The sequence below is a fragment of the Pogoniulus pusillus genome, chromosome 21 (genome assembly GCF_015220805.1).
Source record: "Pogoniulus pusillus isolate bPogPus1 chromosome 21, bPogPus1.pri, whole genome shotgun sequence".
In the NCBI taxonomy this organism is placed as follows: domain Eukaryota; kingdom Metazoa; phylum Chordata; class Aves; order Piciformes; family Lybiidae; genus Pogoniulus; species Pogoniulus pusillus.
Genome location: NC_087284.1, coordinates 4,404,354 through 4,424,500, shown reverse-complemented (window position 1 = coordinate 4,424,500; position 20,147 = coordinate 4,404,354). Strand labels below are relative to the sequence as shown.

The 20,147-nt window shown below is 49.4% G+C and overlaps 2 protein-coding genes across 4 annotated transcripts in view; one reads left to right on the top strand and one right to left on the bottom strand.

Annotated features, from left to right (window-relative positions):
- Positions 1 to 19,745, bottom strand: part of LOC135184753 (carboxymethylenebutenolidase homolog) — a 45,725-nt gene extending 25,980 nt beyond the window's left edge. For both annotated transcript variants that reach the window (XM_064160800.1, XM_064160801.1), the window contains exon 1: positions 19,441 to 19,745. The gene's annotated coding sequence lies outside the window, so the exon portion shown is untranslated. The remainder of the gene's footprint in view (positions 1 to 19,440) is intronic.
- MARCHF6 (membrane associated ring-CH-type finger 6) overlaps positions 19,361 to 20,147 on the top strand; it is a 64,012-nt gene continuing 63,225 nt past the window's right edge. Inside the window, exon 1 of one of the 2 annotated variants that reach the window (XM_064160799.1) lies at positions 19,361 to 19,427. In XM_064160799.1, the coding sequence (XP_064016869.1) occupies positions 19,409 to 19,427 (19 nt within the window). In that variant the 5' untranslated portion in view covers positions 19,361 to 19,408. The remainder of the gene's footprint in view (positions 19,428 to 20,147) is intronic. The other variant, XM_064160798.1, reaches the window with a different exon arrangement.

Genomic DNA, 20,147 nt, shown 5'->3' with positions numbered 1-20,147 from the left:
GACTGTAGCCAGGTAGGGGTTGGTCTCTTCTCCCAGGCAACCAGTAGTTGGTTTAGGTCACACTGTGGTCTTCTAACCAAACTAGAAAAGACTGCAGAATTCAACTTCACTTTCCTCCAGGAATAGCAAGAGTCAATAGGAAGCACTGGGGCTAAAGTAACTATGTTTTATTTTCACCTATACTGCCTTCACTATAGCTTGACAGGGGTGACCTCATTGCTGTCTGCAACTACCTGAAGGGAGGCTGTAGCATCATGGGGTCGGTCTCTTCTGCCAGGCAACCAGCAAGAGAACAAGGGGACACAGTCTCAAGTTGGACTGTCTGGATGTTAGGAGGAAGCTCTTACCAGGGAGAGTGATTGGCATTGGAATGGGCTGCCCAGGGAGGTGGTGGAGTTGCTGTCCATGGAAGTGTTCAAGCAAAGCCTGGCTGAGGCACTTAGTGCCATGGTCTGGTTGGCTGGACAGGGCTGGGTGCTAGGTTGGGCTGGATGAGCTTGGAGGTCTCTTCCAGCCTGGTTGATTCTATGATTCTATGAGGCACTTAGTGCCATGGTCTGGTTGACTGGACAGGGCTGGGTGCTGGGTTGGACTGGCTGAGCTTGGAGGTCTCTTCCAACCTGTTTGATTCTATGATTCCATGACTCTAACCACAGGGACAGAAAGATGATCTGCAAAAGCATATTTTCAATAGGTATGCTGCTAACTTGCCTGTTGGCATGTAGAAATGGTTGACCCAGTAGGTTCTGAGGTTCCCATGCCTGATTTGGTTTAGTTTTTACATAAAACACATTAGGGATGTTTAGCATCAAATTTCCTATTTTTGCTGAAAGAGCCTGTGGGAGTTGAGAGGGTGTGTTTTGTGAACTTATTGGAAAAGGGTGGAGTATAAACTTTAATTACACCAAAGCAATAGGAAAACTATTTTAATATTGCAGATGACATGCAAAGAGGCATATTAAAATTGCCTAACACTGCCCAGGTGCTTCTGGGTTATTCAGTAGCTCATCACTTCTTCTTTAAAGAAGTCACCCTTACTGGAATTTCAGTACAAGGTATGTGATTCCAAACAGTCCTGAATGTGAATATCAGAGTATGGAGAAAATCATAGATTTGAGTGATTGGCATTGGAATGGGCTGCCCAGGGAGGTGGTGGAGGCACTGTCCCTGGAGGTGTTCAAGAAAAGCCTGGATGAGGCATTTAGTGCCACAGTCTAGATGACTGGCTAGGGCTGGGTGCTAGGTTGGACTGGATGATGTTGGAGGTCTCTTCCAACCTGGTTGATTCTATGATTCTATGATTTTTATGGAATCATAGAATCAAGCAGGTCGGAAGAGACCTCCTAGATCACTCCAGTCCAACCCATTCCTGTCCAATCAACCAGACCATGGCACTAAGTGCCTCATCCAGGCTTTGCTTCAACACCTCCAGGAACAGTGACTCCACCACCTCCCTGGGCAGCCCATTCCAATGCCAATCACTCTCTCTGACAACAACTTCCTCCTAACATCCAGACTAGACCTTCCCTGGCACAACTTGAGACTGTGTCCCCTTGTCCTGCTGCGGGTCGCCTTATGTTTTCATGGTGAGTAGGAAGCAGAAGCCTCATATCTCTCATCCCAGTGAGGTATCAGCAGACAATTAGCTATTCAAACACTTAATTTTCCTCTGAAATTTCTTCAGAAGTCTAAATTTTTATCACATGGATTTCTCTGATAGTATATTTCACAGGCGCATAGGATGTCAGGGGGTGGAAGGAACCCAAGGAGATCATCCAGTCCATCCCCTCTGCCAGAGCAGGACCACACAGTCTAGCTTAGGTTACACAGGAACAGATCCAGACAGGCCTTGAAAGTCTCCAGAGAAGGAGACTCCACAATCTCTCTGGGCAGCCTGTTCCAGTGCTTTGTGACTCTTAAAGAAGTTCCCCCTTCTGTGGAGGTGGAACGTCCTGTGCTGCAACTTACACCCATTGCTCCTTGTCCTAGCACAGGGAGCAGTGAAAGGAGCCTGTCCTCCCCACTCCTGACCCCCAGTCCTCAGAGTTAAATCCCATGCTATAGCTTAGCACAATCATTTCTATGTATCATGCAACAACAATGACATAAGGAGTTCTTCTCTTTGAGAACATAAATACATACTAATATTTTAAATCTTAAAATGATAATATTTTAAAACTTGAAACAAGTTCTGGGCTCCTCAATTCAAGAGAGATGTTGAGGTGCTGGAACGTGTCCAGAGAAGGGCAACAAAGCTGGTGAGGGGCCTGGAGCACAGCCCTGTGAGGAGAGGCTGAGGGAGCTGGGGGTGTGCAGCCTGCAGAAGAGGAGGCTCAGGGCTGACCTCATTGCTGTGTGCAACTACCTGAAGGGAGGCTGTAGCCAGGTGGGGTTGGTCTTGTCTGCCAGGCAAGCAGCAACAGAGCAGGGGGACACAGTCTGAAGTTGTTCTGGGGGAGGTCTAGGCTGGATGTTAGGAGGAAGTTGTTGTCAGAGAGAGTGATTGGCATTGGAATGGGCTGCCCAGGGAGGTGGTGGAGTCGCCGTCCCTGGAGGTGTTGAAGCAAAGCCTGGCTGAGGCACTTAGTGCCATGGTCTGGTTGATTGGGCAGGGCTGGGTGCTAGGTTGGACTGGCTGAGCTTGGAGGTCTCTATGATTCTATGATTTTCAACAGTTCTGACAGCTAAATGAACGCCCAGGGACAAACACATACTATGTGAGTTGAGAGCAAAGAGTAAGCATGGCGTGACTCAGCAGAACAGCAATGGCACCACACATTGCTCAGGGAACTCGTGAATTATGCAAATAAGTCAGAAATTAAAAAGCAGACTTCTGCCTTGGCATTTGTAATTAAGGTTCTTCATTACCATCAAAGATGCTTTTAGAATATAAGGTTTTTAATAAGGCTTGGGTTATGTTTTCTGCTTTGATCAGATTAAAAGGTTTTGGGATGCCTGGGAAACAGCTGCTTTCCCTAAATGCAAACTATGTTCTGCACATTTCACTCTCTCTGTGAAGAACTTCCTCCTAACATCCAGCCTAGACCTCCCCCAGCACAACTTGAGACTCTGTCCTCTTGCTCTTGTGCTGATTGCCTGGGAGAAGAGACCAACCCCACCTGGCTACAGCCTCCCTTCAGGGAGCTGCAGACATCAGTGAGATTACCACTGAGCCTCCTCTTCTCTGTTTTAAATGATTATGGATGTAGATGTAGGGGGAAAAAAATCTCTTAAAAAGGAGTAATTTTTGCTGCATCCATGTTCATCTTTCACAGAATCACAGGACCAGAGAGTCACAGAATCACAGAATGTGAGGGGCTGGAAGGGAAAGCTCATCCAGAGCAACCCTGTGCTAGTTTGAAGCTAGCTAGAATGTTGTGATAAGAAGAACTAGATGACAGGCTGTGAAAGGGAAACAAGGGTGATGTCTGCTGCACTCATAGGCTTGCTGAGATGTATAAGAACAAGAAATAAAAACATGGATAATGTCTCTCACTGGGGCTGCTGGCTGAACTGCATCTTACTCTCTAACCTCACCCTTCCTTTTGGACTAACCCACTTTGCTTCCTAATCCCCTGGCCAAGCCTCCATTCTTCCTTGGGGTAAGGTTGAGAGGGGTAGGGGGAAGGTGGAGGGGTGGTTGGGAGCCCCTCCTGGGGACTCAGGTTTCTGGGAGGGCTGTTGTGTCTCTGTATTACCTTTTACCTTGTCTATTTCTGTCTATACTATAAATATCTGCTTGTGTATTCTGCTAAGCTGTAAACAATAAACTTCATTCAATCTCCAGAGCTGGCTGAGTCTAGTCTGGGTGATTTCTAATGTGTGTGTGGGGGTGGGGAACACCCAAACCATCACAAACCCCTTCTGCCAGAGCAGGATCTCCTATACTAGATCACTCAGGAACACACCCAGGTGGGTTTTGAAGATCTCCAGAGAGGGACACTCCACAATCCCCCTGAGCAGCCTGTTCCAGAGTTGTGTCACCCTCACAGGGAAAAAAATTCTCCTTGTGTTCAAATGAAACTGCCTGTGCCTCAGTTTCCACCCATTGCCCCTTGTCCTTTCATTTGGCATCACCAAGAAGAGCTTGGCTCCATCCTCATGGTTGTGTTGCTTACTCCTGAGAAGCTGTGGAATTCAAAGGCTGAGATGCTGAATAAGCCAAGCTCAGAAGAGGCAGCTGCCAGTGCTACAGTACATGGCACTTTTCCAAGGCTCCACTCACTTTATTCTCTCCACTCCAGGAGAGACTTTGATTTGTCCATGGAGGACAACACGGAACACGTAGGGCAGGGAAATTTCATAAGTACAATGCATTTAGGATGGAAATCCAGGTGAGTGAAAATTTATACCTTTTAGCTTCGGGATTTGACTGAAATGTGATCATATTAAATGACTGAAAATGGGTAGGAAAACAATCTCATTGAGTGTTTGTTATTACATGTGATACTGAAGTGTGGGACATTGCTAAATAACCTTGAGAAACTCTCAGAGATCAACTGGAATATGAGAGGAAGACAAAGTGTGGTGGCAAAAGCACTGAATTGTAATTACTTTTCAGTAGATGTTTTTTTACTCTGCATATTATGAGTTTTCAAAGACAGAAAGAGATCAACCTGCTCTAGTGGGAGGTGTCCCTGCCTATGGCGGGGGGTTGGAGATGGATGATCTTTGAGGTCCCTTCCAACCTAGACCATTCTATGACTCCATGATCTTCAACGACTTTCTTCTCATGTATCTTTCAGTGCCAATTGAAATTCAACCCTTTTTCTATCATGATAGCTGATCTGGAATTGATTCTACATCCAAAATATAAAAGCCAAATCTAAGTGCAAGGTCCTGCATCTGGGTAGAGGCAATCCCAAGCACAAATGCAGGCTGGGCAGTGAGTGGCTGGAGAGCAGCCCTGAGGAGAGAGACTTGGGGGTGCTGCTGGAGGAGAAGCTCAACAGGAGCCAGCAGTGTGCACTTGCAGCCCAGAAAGCCAAGCAGAGCCTGGGCTGCAGCAGGAGAAGTGTGGCCAGCAGGGCCAGGGAGGTGATTCTCCCCCTCTGCTCTGCTTTGGTGAGACCCCACCTGGAGTACTGCATCCTGTCCTGGAGCCCCTGGGACAAGAGGGATGTGAAGATGCTGGAGTGTGTCCAGAGAAGGGCCACAGGGAAGCTCAGAGGGCTGCAGCAGCTCTGCTGTGAGCACAGACTGAAAGAGTTGGGGCTGTGCAGTCTGGAGAAGCGGAGGCTCCCAGGTGACCTTATTGTAGCCTTTCAGTATCTGAAGGGGGCCTACAAAAAAGCTGGGGAGGGACTTTTTAGGCTGTCAGGGAGTGCCAGGAGTGGGGGGAATGGAGCAAAGCTGGAGGTGGGGAGATTCAGAGTGGAAGTGAGGAGGAAGTTGTTGAGCATGAGAGTGGTGAGAGGCTGGAATGGGTTGCCCAGGCAGTGGCAAGATGTGATTTGGTAGTTATTTGTGTGAAGATACAGCAAAATAGAGCAGCCTAGAGCTGGGCAGCAGATCAGCAGCCCATAATGACTCACTGCTACCATTCCTAGCAAGGTACAGGGCAGCTGTACTGGATGCTGCTTCAGATATCAAAGGCTTCAGACACTTGGAAATGCCCTGGGGGCCCTCAGGTAATAGGCTTAAGCAGATGGCAGCATTCGAGGCAATAGGTTACCCAACATCAGCAGCTGCTTGTTTAATGCCTGTCAGATTGCTAGATCATAGAATCACAGGATCAACAAGGTTGGAAGAGACCTCCCCAAGATCATCCAGTCCAACCTAGCACCCAGCCCTTTCCAGTCATCTAGACCATGGCACTAAGTGCCCCATCCAGGCTTTGCTTGAACACTTCCAGGGATGGTGACTCCACCACCTCCCTCAGCCAGGTTGGAAGAGAGCTCCAAGCTCAGCCAGTCCAACCTAGCACCCAGACCTGGCCAAGCAACCAGACCATGGCACTAAGTGCCTCAGCCAGGCTTTGCTTCAACACCTCCAGGGATGCTGACTCCACCACCTCCCTGGGCAGCCCATTCCAATGCCAATCACTCTCTCTGCCAACAACTTCCTCCTAACATCCACCCTGTACTACCCCTGGCACAACTTGAGACTGTGTCCCCCTGCTCTGTTGCTGCTTGCCTGGCAGAAGAGACCAACCCCACCTGGCTACAGCCTCCCTTCAGGTAGTTGTAGACAGCAGTATGTCCCCCCTGAGCCTCCTCTTCTCCAGGCTAAACAACCCCAGCTCCCTCAGTCTCTCCTCATAGGGTTTGTGTTCCAGGCCCCATCCTGGTACATACCACCTTGGTCTCTGCCTGGTTGACCCACTACAAGATCTAAATCCTCCATCTCCTCTGCTACTGTCCTCTCAAAGCCTCTGAACTACCTCCTGCAGCTGGAGCAGAGGTGCCCTCATGTGGCACCCACAGAGCTCTGTCAGCTATTTGGATCTGCCCATGCACCTGCTCCTGGTTTTCAAGTCCCTGTTGTCATGAGGCTCTTTCACTGCACATTCCACAATCCTTGTGGACTGTCATTAGTCTGGGTTCTCCTTCACCTTGAAGATGGCTGTGACACTTCTCTCCCCATTTTCAATGGCCTCCCCATATTAACAATTCCTGACTTCTCCCTCTCCTAGTCCCTCTTCTTTCAGCCACCTCTAAATACATCTCTCCCAACTATAGAGGCTGAGAGAGCTGTGGTTGTTTCGCCTAGAGAAGAGGATGCTCAGGGGTGAACTCATTGCTGTCTACAACTACCTGAAGGGAGGCTGTAGCCAGGTGGGGTTGGTCTCTTCTCCCAGACAACCACCGATAGAAGAAGGGGACACAGTCTCAAGTTGTGCTGGAGGAAGTATAGGCTGGATGTTAGGAGGAAGTTCTTCACAGAGAGAGTGATTGGCATTGGAATGGGCTGCCCAGGGAGGTGGTGGAGGCACCATCCCTGGAGGTGTTCAAGAAGAGACTGGATGAGGCACTTAGTGCCATGGTCTGCTTGACTGGCTAGGGCTGGGTGCTAGGTTGGACTGGATGATGTTGGAGGTCTCTTCCAACCTGGTTGATTCTATGATTCTATGTTTTGATGATCCAGGGGAAAAAAACTAATGAGAAGGAAAACTCCATTCACCATCCTGAATATGAGTCCTGACTGAAATTTGGTACAAGATTCTGACAGCAGTTTGTATTCTCGGGGTTCAGCTGATAATAAATCAGAAAATAGAGACTTTCAGAAGAATCTTCCTTCTAAAGTAGTGATAAAGCAGACATTTGCTTCCAAAGGGGGACTTTTCCAGTCCTCATTTGAAACAGTGTGCCCAGGTGGCCAAGAGAGCCAGTGGCATCCTGGCCTGCATCAGGAATGGTGTGGCCAGCAGGAGCAGGGAGGTCATTCTGCCCCTGTACTCTGCACTGCTTAGACCTCACCTTGAGTGCTGTGTTCAGTTCTGGGCCCCCCAGTTTAGGAGGGACATTGAGATGCTTGAGCATGTCCAGAGAAGGGCAACGAGGCTGGGGAGAGGCCTTGAGCACAGCCCTACGAGGAGAGGCTGAGGGAGCTGGGATTGGTTAGCCTGGAGAAGAGGAGGCTCAGGGCAGACCTCATTGCTGTCTACAACTACCTGAGGGGAGGTTGTGGCCAGGAGGAGGTTGCTCTCTTCTCTCAGGTGGCCAGTACCAGAACAAGAGGACACAGCCTCAAGCTACTCCAGGGGAAATTGAGGCTTGAGGTGAGGAGAAAGGTCTTCCCTGAGAGAGTCATTGGACACTGGAATGGGCTGCCCGGGGAGGTGGTGGAGTCGCCGTCCCTGGAGCTGTTCAAGGCAGGACTGGACGTGGCACTTGGTGCCATGGTCTAGCCTTGAGCTCTGTGGTAAAGGGTTGGACTTGATGATCTGTGAGGTCTCTTCCAACCTTGGTGATACTGTGAAAAGGACAGATTCCAAACAGGCTTGTTCTCAAAAGCTGAACGAGGGCTCTCTGGGGACGAGGCCATGAGAAAGAAATACCATGCACTGCCATTTCTGCCTACCTCATCAACCCTGGGAGATGACTCCTTCATTAGCACTTTTAACCAGGTTGAAGCCCTAGCAGAGCCATAGTTGAAATCACAGAATCATTGAATCAAGCAGGTTGGAAGAGACCTCCAAGCTCATCCAGTCCAACCTAGCACCCAGCCCCGTCCAGTCAATTAGACCATGGCACTAAGCATCTCATCAAGGCTTTGCTTCAACACCTCTCGGGACGGCGACTCCGACTGCATGACTGTCAATCACCCAGCTCAAAATCTGCTTCACTGAGACAAGTATTTCACTCTCCTTTACAAAGCATTAAGTGGTTTCTTTACTGCATTTGCTGACTCTGCACTGCCTGCAGTCCACACAACAGACACAATTGTGGCACAGGGACACAAGCAAAAGCTGGAGTTCATGCCCAGATTTTCAGTGTGCAAGCTACAGTGAAGTCAAAGTTACATAAATCAGACAACCTCATAAAACAAAGTTCATCCCAATCAACCTGTAATAACTACAACCTTTATACCACAGCTCACCTTCCCCTGACCATCCCTTTTCCTTTTTGAGACAAAGTAATGTCAAGTCATTAGAAATCTAAGTCCTTCTGTATTTCTCTCCAAGGCAGTGCAGCAGAAGCAGGGGCAGCAACAGGTGCCTTCACAGAAAGCGTCTGTAGTGACTGTGTGGATCTTTCTCCACAGCAGACACGTTCTCATTTTGGCAACGCTCACAGTTTTAAATGAAGCAGAACTGAACTTTGTCCCGAGGAGTTCAATTTAATTTGGTTGGCAGTCACGCTTGGAAGGTCAAGGAAAAGGTTTCTTGCAAAACAAGAATGATCTTGCTAAATACTGAGGGTAATCTTGTGATGGTTTGGGTGTTCCCTGCCCCCAACCCCCACTTTAGAAATCACCCAGACGAGACTCAGCAGGCTCTGGAGATTGATTGAAGGTTATATTTACAGCTGGCACAATATACAAGCAGATAGTTACAGTATATACAGTTGTAGACAGACAAGGTAAAAGGTGATACAGAAACACAACAGCCCTCCCAGAAACCTGAGTCTCCAGGAGGGGCTCCCAACCACCCCTTCACCTTCCCCCTACTCCTCTCAACCTTACCCCAGTCCTAAAGAAGAATGGAGGTTTGGCCAGGGGGTTAGGAAGCAAAGTGGGTTAGCCCAAAATGAGGGTGAGGTTAGAGAGATGCAGCTGAGCCAGCAGCCCAAGCGAGAGTGATGCCAAGTGTCTTATCTATGCTTTGACATATGTTTTTACACATCTCAGCAAGCCTACGAGTGAAGTAGACAGCACCACTGTTTTCCTTTCACAGCCTGTAACCTAGATCTTCTCATCAAAACATTCTAGCCTGCTTCAAACTAGCACAAATCATAGAATCGTAGAATCAACCAGGTTGGAAGAGACCTCCAAGCTCAGACAGGCCAACCTAGCACCCAGCCCTCTCCAATCAACCAGACCATGGCACTAAGTGTCTCATCCAGGCTTTTCTTGAAGACCCCCAGGGACGGTGCCTCCACCACCTCCCTGGGCAGCCCATTCCAATGCCAATCACTCTCTCTGTGAAGAACTTCTTCCTAATATCCAGCCTAGACCTACCCTGGCACAACTTGAGACTGTGTCCCCTTTTTCTATTGCTGGTTGCCTGGGAGAAGAGGCCACCCCCCACCTGGCTACAATGCCCCTTCAGGTAGTTGTAGACAGTAATAAGATCACCCCTGAGCCTCCTCTTCTCCAGGCTAAACATCCCCAGCTCCCTCAGCCTCTCCTCATAGGATTTGTGCTCCAGGCCCCTCACCAGCCTTGTTGCCCTTCTCTGGACATGTTCAGCACCTCAACATCTTTCTTGAATTGAGGGGCCCAGAACTGGACACAGCACTCAAGGTGTGGCCTGAGCAGTGCTGAGTACAGGGGAAGAATAACCTCCCTTGTCCTACTGGCCACACTGCTCCTGATGCAGGCCAGGATGCCATTGGCTCCCCCAACTGCTGAGGGTATTGTCATATAAAGACACAAGAACCAAGATGTTCACAGAAGGACTTACAAATGGTCACTTGACATCAGTACCTTGTTCCACACCACACAGAATCATAGAATCAAGCAGGTTGGAAGAGACCTCCATGATCATCCAGTCCAACCTAGCACCCAGCCCTGTGCAATCAGGACACCTTCCATTAGAAGAAGAGAACGAGGAGAAGTATGGAAGTATGGGGAGAAAAAAAAAGTCATTCTGATCTAATGACACAAACCTCTAATTCACTAAAAGGTTTGCTTGAAGTTGAAGGAAGTGTTTTAGGTAAAACACCATATTCTTCAAATGGTACTACAGTCATTAGGAATGGGATATTCTGGAAGTCAAATATAGGCCTCCTTTTTTTGTTTGTTTTCCATGCAGGAGTCCTTCACTGAACAACAGCTACATGAAGAGTAATAAGAGCCACTGGCCCTAATCATACCATGATAGCAGGATCCCAACCAAGCTGACAGGGGCTATGTTTTGAACAGAACATCCACTTCAACTAATACATGTGAAAAGATCCCTGCTGCTTTTAAGCAATGACATTTGCTGATGAACATTCTGCAGATGGTGAAGAGTCACAGAATCATAGAACAGAATCATAGAATCAGTGAGGGTTGGAAGGGACCACAAGGATCATTTAGTTCCAACTTCCCTGCCATGGGCAGGGACACCCTACCCTAGATCAATCTGGCCAGAGGCTGGAAGGGACCTCAAAAGATCATCTGGTCCAACACCCCTGCCAGAGTAAGATCACCTATAGCAGATCCCATTTGATTGTATCCAGGCAGGTCTTCAATATCTCCAGAGAAGGAGATTCCACAGCTCCCCTGGGCAGCCTGTTCCAGTGTTCTGTCACCCCCACAGTGAAGAAAATTTTCCTCACATTTACATGGAACTTCCTATGCCACTGCCCCTTGTCCTGTCGTTGGGCACCACCCAGCAGAGTCTGGCTCCAGCCTCCTGGCACTCACCTTTTACATAATTAAAAACATTAACGAGGTCACCTCTCAGCCTTCTCCTCTCCAAACTAAAGAGCCCCAGCTCCCTCAGCCCTTCCTCATGAGGAAGATGTTCCACTCCCTTAATCATCCTTGTGGCTCTGTGCTGGCCTCTCTCAAGTAGATCTATGCCCTTCTTGAACTGGAGGGGCCAGAACTGGACACAGTACTCCAGACATGGCCTCACCAGGGCAGAGTAGAGGAAAACCTCTCTCAACCTACTGACCACAGCCCTTCTAATATACCCTAGAATGGCATTGGTCTTCTTGGCCACAAGAGCACACTGCTGGCTCATGGTCAACTTCCCATCCATGAGGACCCCCAGATCCTTTTCCCCTTCACTGCTCTCCAGCAGGTCATTCCCCAACCTATACTGGTCCATGGGGTTGTTCTTTTCCAGGTGCAAGACTCTACACTTGCCCTTGAATTTCATTCAGTTTCACCCCACCCAACCCTCCAGCCTGTCCAAGTCTCTCTGAATGGCAGCACAGCCTTCTGCTGTGGCAGCCACTCCACCCAGTTTGGTGTCATCAGCAAACTTGCTGACAGTGCACTCTATACTCTCATCCAGGTCTTTGATGAATATATTGAATAGAACTGGTCCCAGTACTGACCCCTGAGGGACTCCACTAGTTACAGGCCTCCGACTAGACTCCATTGACCACAACTCTGTGACTTCTTCCCTTCAACCAGTTCCCAATCCACCTCACTACCTGATCATCCAGACCACACTGCCTCAGTTTAGCCAGAAGGATGCTGTGGTGCCAAATGCTTTACTGAAATTGAGATAAACCACTGCTCTACCATCATCTATCCACCTGGTTATGTCCTCATAAAAGGCTCTCAGGTTGGTCAAACATGACTTCCCCTTGGTAAAACCATGCTGACTGCTCCTAATGACCCCCTTGTCCTTGATATGCCTTAGGACAGGGCAGAGAATAAGTTGTTCCATTATCTTTCCAGAAATGGAGGTGAGTCTGACAAGTCTATAGTTACCTGGGTCTGCCTTCTTACCCTTTTTGAAGATTGGGTTGACATTTGCCTTCCTCCAGTCCCCAGGCACCTCTCCTTTTTGCCATGACTTACTAAAGATGGTGGAGAGTGGTCTGGCAATGACCTTTGGAGTCAGGAAGCTCCACAAACACTTCTTCAATCATAGAATCAACCATATTGGAAGAGACCTCCAGGATCACCCAGTCCAACCTAGCACCCAGCCCTGGCCAATCAACTAGACCATAGCACTAAGTGCCTCATCCAGGCTTTGCTTGAACACCTCTAGGGATGGCAACTCCACCACCTCTCTGGGCAGTATGTGGATATGTCAATCATGTAAGAATTACCAAGCTTCTTGAAATCTAGACATATATATACAGCCTTGAGTTTCTTCTCAGGGAAACCTAACAGTGATTTCTCCTGTAACAGCATTTCAGATTAGGTGTTTTAGATTAGCTCAGTGAAAGCTATACTGAGCATAGTTCCTTTCTTGGTTTAAATGTTAATGATCCACAGAACAAACACCAGTGCATAGCCAAGCATGTCCTTAGAAACACTTCCCAAAGTAAATCAATCTGTAGCCTGTATCATGTCTAATAGTACTGAGCCATGTCCATCCCTGGACTTATGTTTGGTGCAGGATTGCTGTGCATTTCTTAACACACAGCAGGTGTACACTACATGAATCACAAGTCCCATTTTCATTCAGGAAATCTGATTCCTCAGGTAGCTACTAATCATAGCCTAGGTTTGGTAAGATGAAAGAAAACACAATACTGGGGCTTCAGAGTCAGTACTTTGCATCAGTGAATCAGCTTGGGCCATACTTGCAGTGCAGCAGTAATTATTGCATACACAGCACATTGGAGACCACTTCTCTCCACCTTCATGCCAGGAATGTGCTGACACAGCTGCTACCTGCTGGTTAGGGGCAGCTTTATGAGATGTGGTGACAGAATGGGTACTCACCACGAAACAATTTCTCCAAAGGCCTGCTCCTGCAGCACACAGGTGCTTTGCCAGTCCACAGACCTTTGGGCTTCCTGCTTGTGGCAGGCAAATCTTCTGTAAGCCATCATTTGAGCTACATACCAGAGTGCCTGCTCTAGGAGGTTTTCTCAGGCTCTGGAAGATCTACAGCTCCCTAGCAGTGCTGCATCAGCTGTTCAGAAACGAGATATGTGTTCAAACCTGATTTGTTTTTTAAGATAAACTGACATTCATTTGGTTTTCCCTAAGATAACCCACAAAGCTTTTCACATGTCTGTAATTTGCTGTTCACAACCAGTGCAACCATTGCTGTGGTGGGAGTCAGGCAGAGAGATGAGGAAAAGAGCTAGGCCAGAACTGGTTAAAAACCAAAACGACAAACAAATAATTAAGAATCATAGAATGGTCCAGGTTGGAAGGGATCTCAAGGATCATCCAGCTCCAACCCCCCACCATAGGCAGGTACACCTTCCACTAGAGCAGGTTGCTCAAGGCCTCATCCAAGCTGGCCTTAAACACCTCCAGAGAGGAAGCAGCCACAACCTCCTTGGGTAACCCATTCCAGTGTCTCACCACCCTCACTGTAAAGAACTTCCTCCTAAAGTCTAGTCTAAATCTCCCCTCTGCCAGTTTAAATCCATTACCCCTTGTGTCAGGGTTTGAGCAGATTGGAGTAGTCTGAAATAAGGAGAGTAGGCAGGGTAACGTTAGGTCATTCTGAAAAGGAGGCACAGCTGCAGAAAAGTGGCTTTGGGGAGGCTAGCAGAGCTAGCTGAGAAAGTTAGTTGTTGTCTGTAGCTAGCTGTGTGAGGGGGCCTTGAAGGGGGGCAGGCTGGTCAGCCCTGGGAATAGCTGATGATGGAGCCTATCAAAAGTCCATGGCCTTGTACTGAATCCACAATATAATCATCACTCTTAGCTTCAATAGATCACAGTATCACAGTATCACAGTATCACCAAGGTTGGAAGAGACCTCACAGATCATCAAGTCCAAACCTTTACCACACAGCTCAGGGCCAGACCATGGCACCAAGTGCCACGTCCAGTCCTGCCTTGAACAGCTCCAGGGACGGCGACTCCACCACCTCCCCGGGCAGCCCATTCCAGTGTCCAATGACTCTCTCAGGGAAGAATTTTCTCCTCACCTCCAGCCTAAATTTCCCCTGGCACAGCTTGAGGCTGGGTCCTCTTGTTCTGGTGCTGGCCACCTGAGAGAAGAGAGCAACCTCCTCCTGGCCACAACCTCCCCTCAGGTAGCTGTAGACAGCAATGAGGTCTCCCCTGAGCCTCCTCTTCTCCAGGCTAACCAATCCCAGCTCCCTCAGCCTCTCCTCGTAGGGCTGTGCTCAAGGCCTCTCCCCAGCCTCGTTGCCCTTCTCTGGACACGCTCAAGCATCTCAATGTCCCTCCTAAACTGGGGGGCCCAGAACTGAACACAGTGCTCAAGGTGTGGTCTCAGCAGTGCAGAGTACAGGGGCAGAATGACCTCCCTGCTCCTGCTGGCCACACCATTCCTGATGCAGGCCAGGATGCCACTGGCTCTCTTGGCCACCTGGGCACACTGTTGGCTCATGTTCAGGTGGGAATCAATTAGCACCCCCAGATCCCTTTCTGTTTGACTGCTCTCAGCCACTCTGACCCCAGCCTGTATCTGATGGATTGAGTTTCTATGTATCATACTGGTATGGGCTCATGTCTTTCTGGTCTCCTGCAGAGCCTTTGAGCACCCAGCATTCTGGTGACCCCAATGCCCTTGTCCTGTCATTACAAGACCTTGTAAATAGTCCCTCCCCAGTCTTCCTGTAAACTGACAAGCAGAAGTTTTTGCTGTTTGGCTTTTCCAATGCTCTGAGCTTTCAAACTAACTCTGGTAATGCAAGGGAAATATTTTCATGAAGTTATTTTTAAAATGGGAGAAACAATGGAAATCACAGGGTCACAGGACACTCAACCTTACCCCAGTTCTCAGGAAGAAGAGACCGCAGCAAGCAGGTGTACAAGTAGCACAGACTGCAACACCCTGCCACAGCAGGACCAGAGAATCTGGTGCAGGTCGCACAGGAACACATCCAGCTAGATCTTGAAGAGAAGGGCACCGAGGCTGGTGAGGGGCCTGGAGCAGAGCCCTGTGAGGAGAGGCTGAGGGAGCTGGTGGTGTGCAGCCTGCAGAAGAGGAGGCTCAGGGAGACCTCATTGCTGTCTACAACTCCCTGAAGGGAGGCTGTAGCCAGGTGGGGTTGGTCTCTTCTGCCAGGCAAGCAGCAACAGAACAAGGGGACACAGTCTCAAGTTGTGCCGGGGTAGGTCTAGGCTGGATGTTAGGAAGAAGTTGTTGGCAGAGAGAGTGATTGGCATGGGAATGGGCTGCCCAGGGAGGTGGTGGCATCACCATCCCTGGAAGTATTTAAAAGGAGGCTGGATTAGGCACTTAGTGCCAGGTTTTAGTTAATTAGAATGTTTAGGTGATAGGTTGGACTCAATGATCTCAAAGGTCTTTTCCAACCTGGTTAATTCTGTGATTCTGTGGTCTGTGAAAGTCTCCGGAGAAGGAGACTCCACAATCTCTCTGGATCCTGTCACGACACTGCATTGCTCCAGCAGAAATAAGGGGAAAACCTTGACTTTCATCACTGATATGACTCTATTGTGGAGGAAGTCAGTGGAATCATTCACAGGATGAAAGACCTAAGGAGGGCAGAACCTACCCCTAAACTAAAATCCAGGAGTTTTCAAAGCACATCTCTCTTGAAAGAAGTGACAAGCCACAGTGGGGCAGGGAGAGCAAGCCACAAACCAAGGTAAACTATTCAAAGCTTTATTGGACCAAATGAAGTCAATTATTTTACAGACTGAAGCCACTAGAATTACAGTCCTTTGTAGAAGAGCCACCATCAGATAAAAAACAAACAAACAAAAATCAAGCTAAAGTTTAAAAAATAGACCCAGACAGCCATTTGGAGTTGAAGAAATCATTTGGACTTGCTGCCACTAGCAGAAAATCTGGACTCAACTATAGACTTTGCTCAGTGCACATACTTCAGTGTCAGAGTACAAACGCTGGACAGTTCTATTTTTTGCAATATTTTTCATTCTCTTAAGGAAACTTAACAAAAATTATTTTTTCTAAGCATGTAAATGGTACAAACCCAAAATGTTTTAGCAAAATAAACCTATGTTCAAAAGATTCTCCTCCCACACCCTCTAAAAAGGCCTTTTCTTTGTCATAATCTTCTGTGATTTGGGTTTCGGTCTGTAAAATTTCCATCTTTCCTCTGTCACTGTCCCGGGGTGTGCTGGTTTGAGGCTAACTGAAATATTTGACTGAGAGAAATTAAATCCTTAGCTGTGAGAAGAAAGGAAAAAACCCAACATGTGCCCTATATCACCCATTCTTCTGCTGAGAAACACAACTAGTTAAAATACAGAGAAGAGTCACTTCTCACACATTGCTCAGCTCTCCCTTCTGGCTGTGCCTTCTTTCTAGTGGTCTGGTCTCTGTGGCTGCCTCTGCCTTAACTCTCTAATCCACCTAATCCCTTTTTCCTCTAACCTCCTTGTCTTTTTTTGACATCTCACCTCAGATCTCCAGATTTATCATGCAAGATATACATGGGTTGATCTGGTTATATCTGAAGGGAAGGAAAGAGGGAGAGGCAAGGGTGGGATAGGGTCAGGAGCCCTCCCAGGGACTCTAATGGTTTCTGGGAGGGGTGTTGTGTTTCTGTATTACTTTTGACTTGTATATGACTGTATATATTTGTGTATATCTGCTTGTATACTGTGCTAAGCTGTGAATATGGCTTCATTCTTTAATTTCCAGCCAGCTGAGTCTAGTCTGGGTGATTTTCTTAAGTGTGGGGGCAGGTAACTCCCAAACCATCACACTTGGGCATGTGTCACCTCTGCAACTTTAAGTCCATTCACTTTATTGCTGACAAGATGGACAAAGGCTTAATGCAAAGGATTTGGTGACTGGTTGGACACAAAGCATCATATGGTAAACAGAGATGAAAATTGCTATGACTCACTGATGAACCAGAGGAGTTACAATAACTGCCACAGTGGGAAAATAAAATAGCACATGCATCCCACCAGCATGGATTTTCCTTTCCCTTTAGTAAAATACATTGATTTACAGATTAGTTAGAAAGTTAGGGAGAGAAGTACCTGAAGCCAGAGCCAGAGAGCAACTCCCCTACCTATATTTATGTTCTTGTTCTTATACATCTCAGCAAGCCTATGAGTGCAGCAGACATCACCACTGTTTCCTTTTCACAGCCTGTCATCTAATTCTTCTCACTAAAATATCCCAGCCAGGCTCAAACTAGCACACTGCCCTTAGATGAATCCTGAGCACTTCAGACCAGCAGTCTCCAAATAATTTGTACAGGAAAAGTGTAGTTAACTTTCTCTGTGCCTCTGAGGTCTTGCAGCAGTGGTTGACGTGGGGGAAAGGAGACCTCCCAACACCCAAAGTGTTACCAGGTAAGGTCTGTTTAATCAGTGCTGGGTGACAAGGGGAGGTCATCCTCCCTTTGCCTTGTTCAGGTGAAATGTTTATGCTACAAACTCATACATATTCAGTACAGGGGCAGGGTTATTACAGTTAGTTCTGGGAATAGGAAGAGTTATTGCAATCAGTTCCTGGAGCTCATTTCCATGCTGCCCCACCTCTTCATGCATGCTCGTTGCCACCTGGTGGTCGCCTTTTGGGGTCTTTGGGAGGAAGGCTGACGTCCTCCTCAGTCTGACCTCTCTACCTTTCATCCATGTGGCATCACTTGTGGGTCACATTCTTGGCTGGAGTCTCCGATGCTCTCATCTTTGAATATTCCTCTTCTCCAGCAGGGTGTTTCAAGACCCTCTCAAGCTTAGCTCCTCTCCTTTGTGTTTATCAGATTGATGATGCTTTCTAGCAGTGCTCACACAGTTCATGACTTAACCAGGTGCCTACTCTATATTCTCTATCCCTTTTCCCTAGATCAAAACCGCTATTTCTTTCCTTAAAATGGCTCTTGAAAACTTACCAGAAACCATCTGATCACTTTCTCTGAACAGCACAAAGTTTTGACACATCGTGTTGCGTCAGCTGCTTAGGCCAGCAAGGCCTGAAAACAAATGCTTAAGCTAAAACGGATCACCTTGTGTGTTACTGTAGATCCTGTTGGAAGTTTGGGTCTCAGGAAGGAGAAGGGCTTTGGAAGCAGAGCCCACCTCAGGGAAGGCTGTTTCCAGGGCTGCCATTAAACCCATGGAACACACACTCCAGATCCCTCAAACGCTAGGACAAGGGAGGTTATTCTTCCCCTGTACTCAGCACTGCTCAGGCCACACCTTGAGTGCTGTGTCCAGTTCTGGGCTCCTCAATTCAAGAAAGATGTTGGGGTGCTGGAGCATGTCCAGAGAAGGGCAACAAAGCTGGTGAGGGGCCTGGAGCACAAATCCTATGAGGAGAGGCTGAGGGAGCTGGGGATGTTTAGCCTGGAGAAGAGGAGGCTCAGGGGTGATCTTATTACTGTCTACAACTGCCTGAAGGGGCATTGTAGCCAGGTGGGGGGTGGCCTCTTCTCCCAGGCAACCAGCAATAGAACAAGGGGACACAGTCTCAAGTTGTGCCAGGGTAGGTATAGGCTGGATGTTAGGAAGAAGTTCTTCACAGAGAGAGTGATTGGCATTGGAATGGGCTGCCCAGGGAGGTGGTGGAGGCACCGTCCCTGGGGGTGTTCAAGAAAAGCCTGGATGAGGCACTTAGTGCCATGGTCTGGTTGATTGGATGGGGCTGGGTGCTAGGTTGGACTGGATGATCTTGGAGGTCTCTTCCAACCTGGTTGATTCTATGATTCTATGAACGCTGGCACTCCTGAAAGCTTGCCCGGCTTCCGAGTATGAACGCGGGGTTTCTCTACGCGGTGGGGTAGAATTTAGAATCGGATTTAGCTGTATTTTGTCTGACTTCCATGACCTCCCGGCACAGCTCGAACCCTTCGCTCCACCGCGGCCTGCGTTTCCATGGCCACCAACCGCTCCCTCCCGCTCGCCCTTTGACGTCCTGACTGCCCTTCGGCTCGCTCCCGCCCACACCAACAGGATCAGGAGCTGCCGGAGAGGGGCAGGCAGGTAGAAACTACGCTCGGGGATGCTGCCGACAGCCGACACGCCACCCCGGCGCTGCACGGCGTAAGCCTCGCACGGCGTAAGCCCGCACAGCCTCGCATGCCAACCTCCCGACCCCGCCACGCCTGCAGGCGGCGCCCGCGGCGGCGGCAGCGGCGCTCTAGCCCCGCCAGCGCGGGGCAGCCTCTCCGCTGCTCGCCCTGCTCGCTGCCGCGGCCCCGCCCCCGCGGTCACACCACCAGCCCGACCGGCGCTGCGTCAGCCAGGCAAGATGGAGACCGCCGAGGAAGGTACTGTGCTCACCCCGCGCCCTCCGCTACCCCTCGCGTCCCTTCCCTCGCCTCAGCCGGCGGCTCGGTCCGTGTTGTCTCGCAGCAAGGGGAGAGCGTTCCTGGGCCAGTGGCCACCTGGCGGGCCGGGTGCTGTTCACGCACGGAGGAGCTTCGCGTGCCGGGACTGTGTGCCCGCGCCGGTGCCCCCCCTCCTCCTCGGCCCTGTCCTTTGGCTGGGGCCGGTGGCCCGCGGGGGCGGGGGAGGTTTGCGGGGTGGCTCACACGCTCCCGGTTCGCACGCGGGTGCCCCTTACATAACCGCGGCCGCTGGGAGCCCAGAGCTGCCGGGGGCGGGGAGGGAAGGGGAGGGCGGCGCTGCGGTAACACCCCGGCGCAGGACCGGCCCTTACCGGGGCTCGGCCTGGTCGCCTCGGCAGCGGGGACCGCGGGAGGGTGCCTCTGGCTGCGGTCTTTTCCGCCTGGGGCTTTGCGATGCGGGGAGCGAGGGGCCGAATTAGAGTTTCTGTGAAAGGAAACTCGGGCGCTCGTACACTGAAGCAACGTCAGAGGCCGTGAGGAGGGGACTCGGAGTCGTGCGAAGGCTGTCCCGGATCCGGTCTGCTCCTGGCTGGAGGAAGCTGTCCTACCTGCCCCGTAACCTAGAGACTTTTCAATTCACATGCTGAGTTGAGTAGAGGTAGCAGCTGCTGCTGCTGCCGCTCCTTCTGCAAGCTTCCC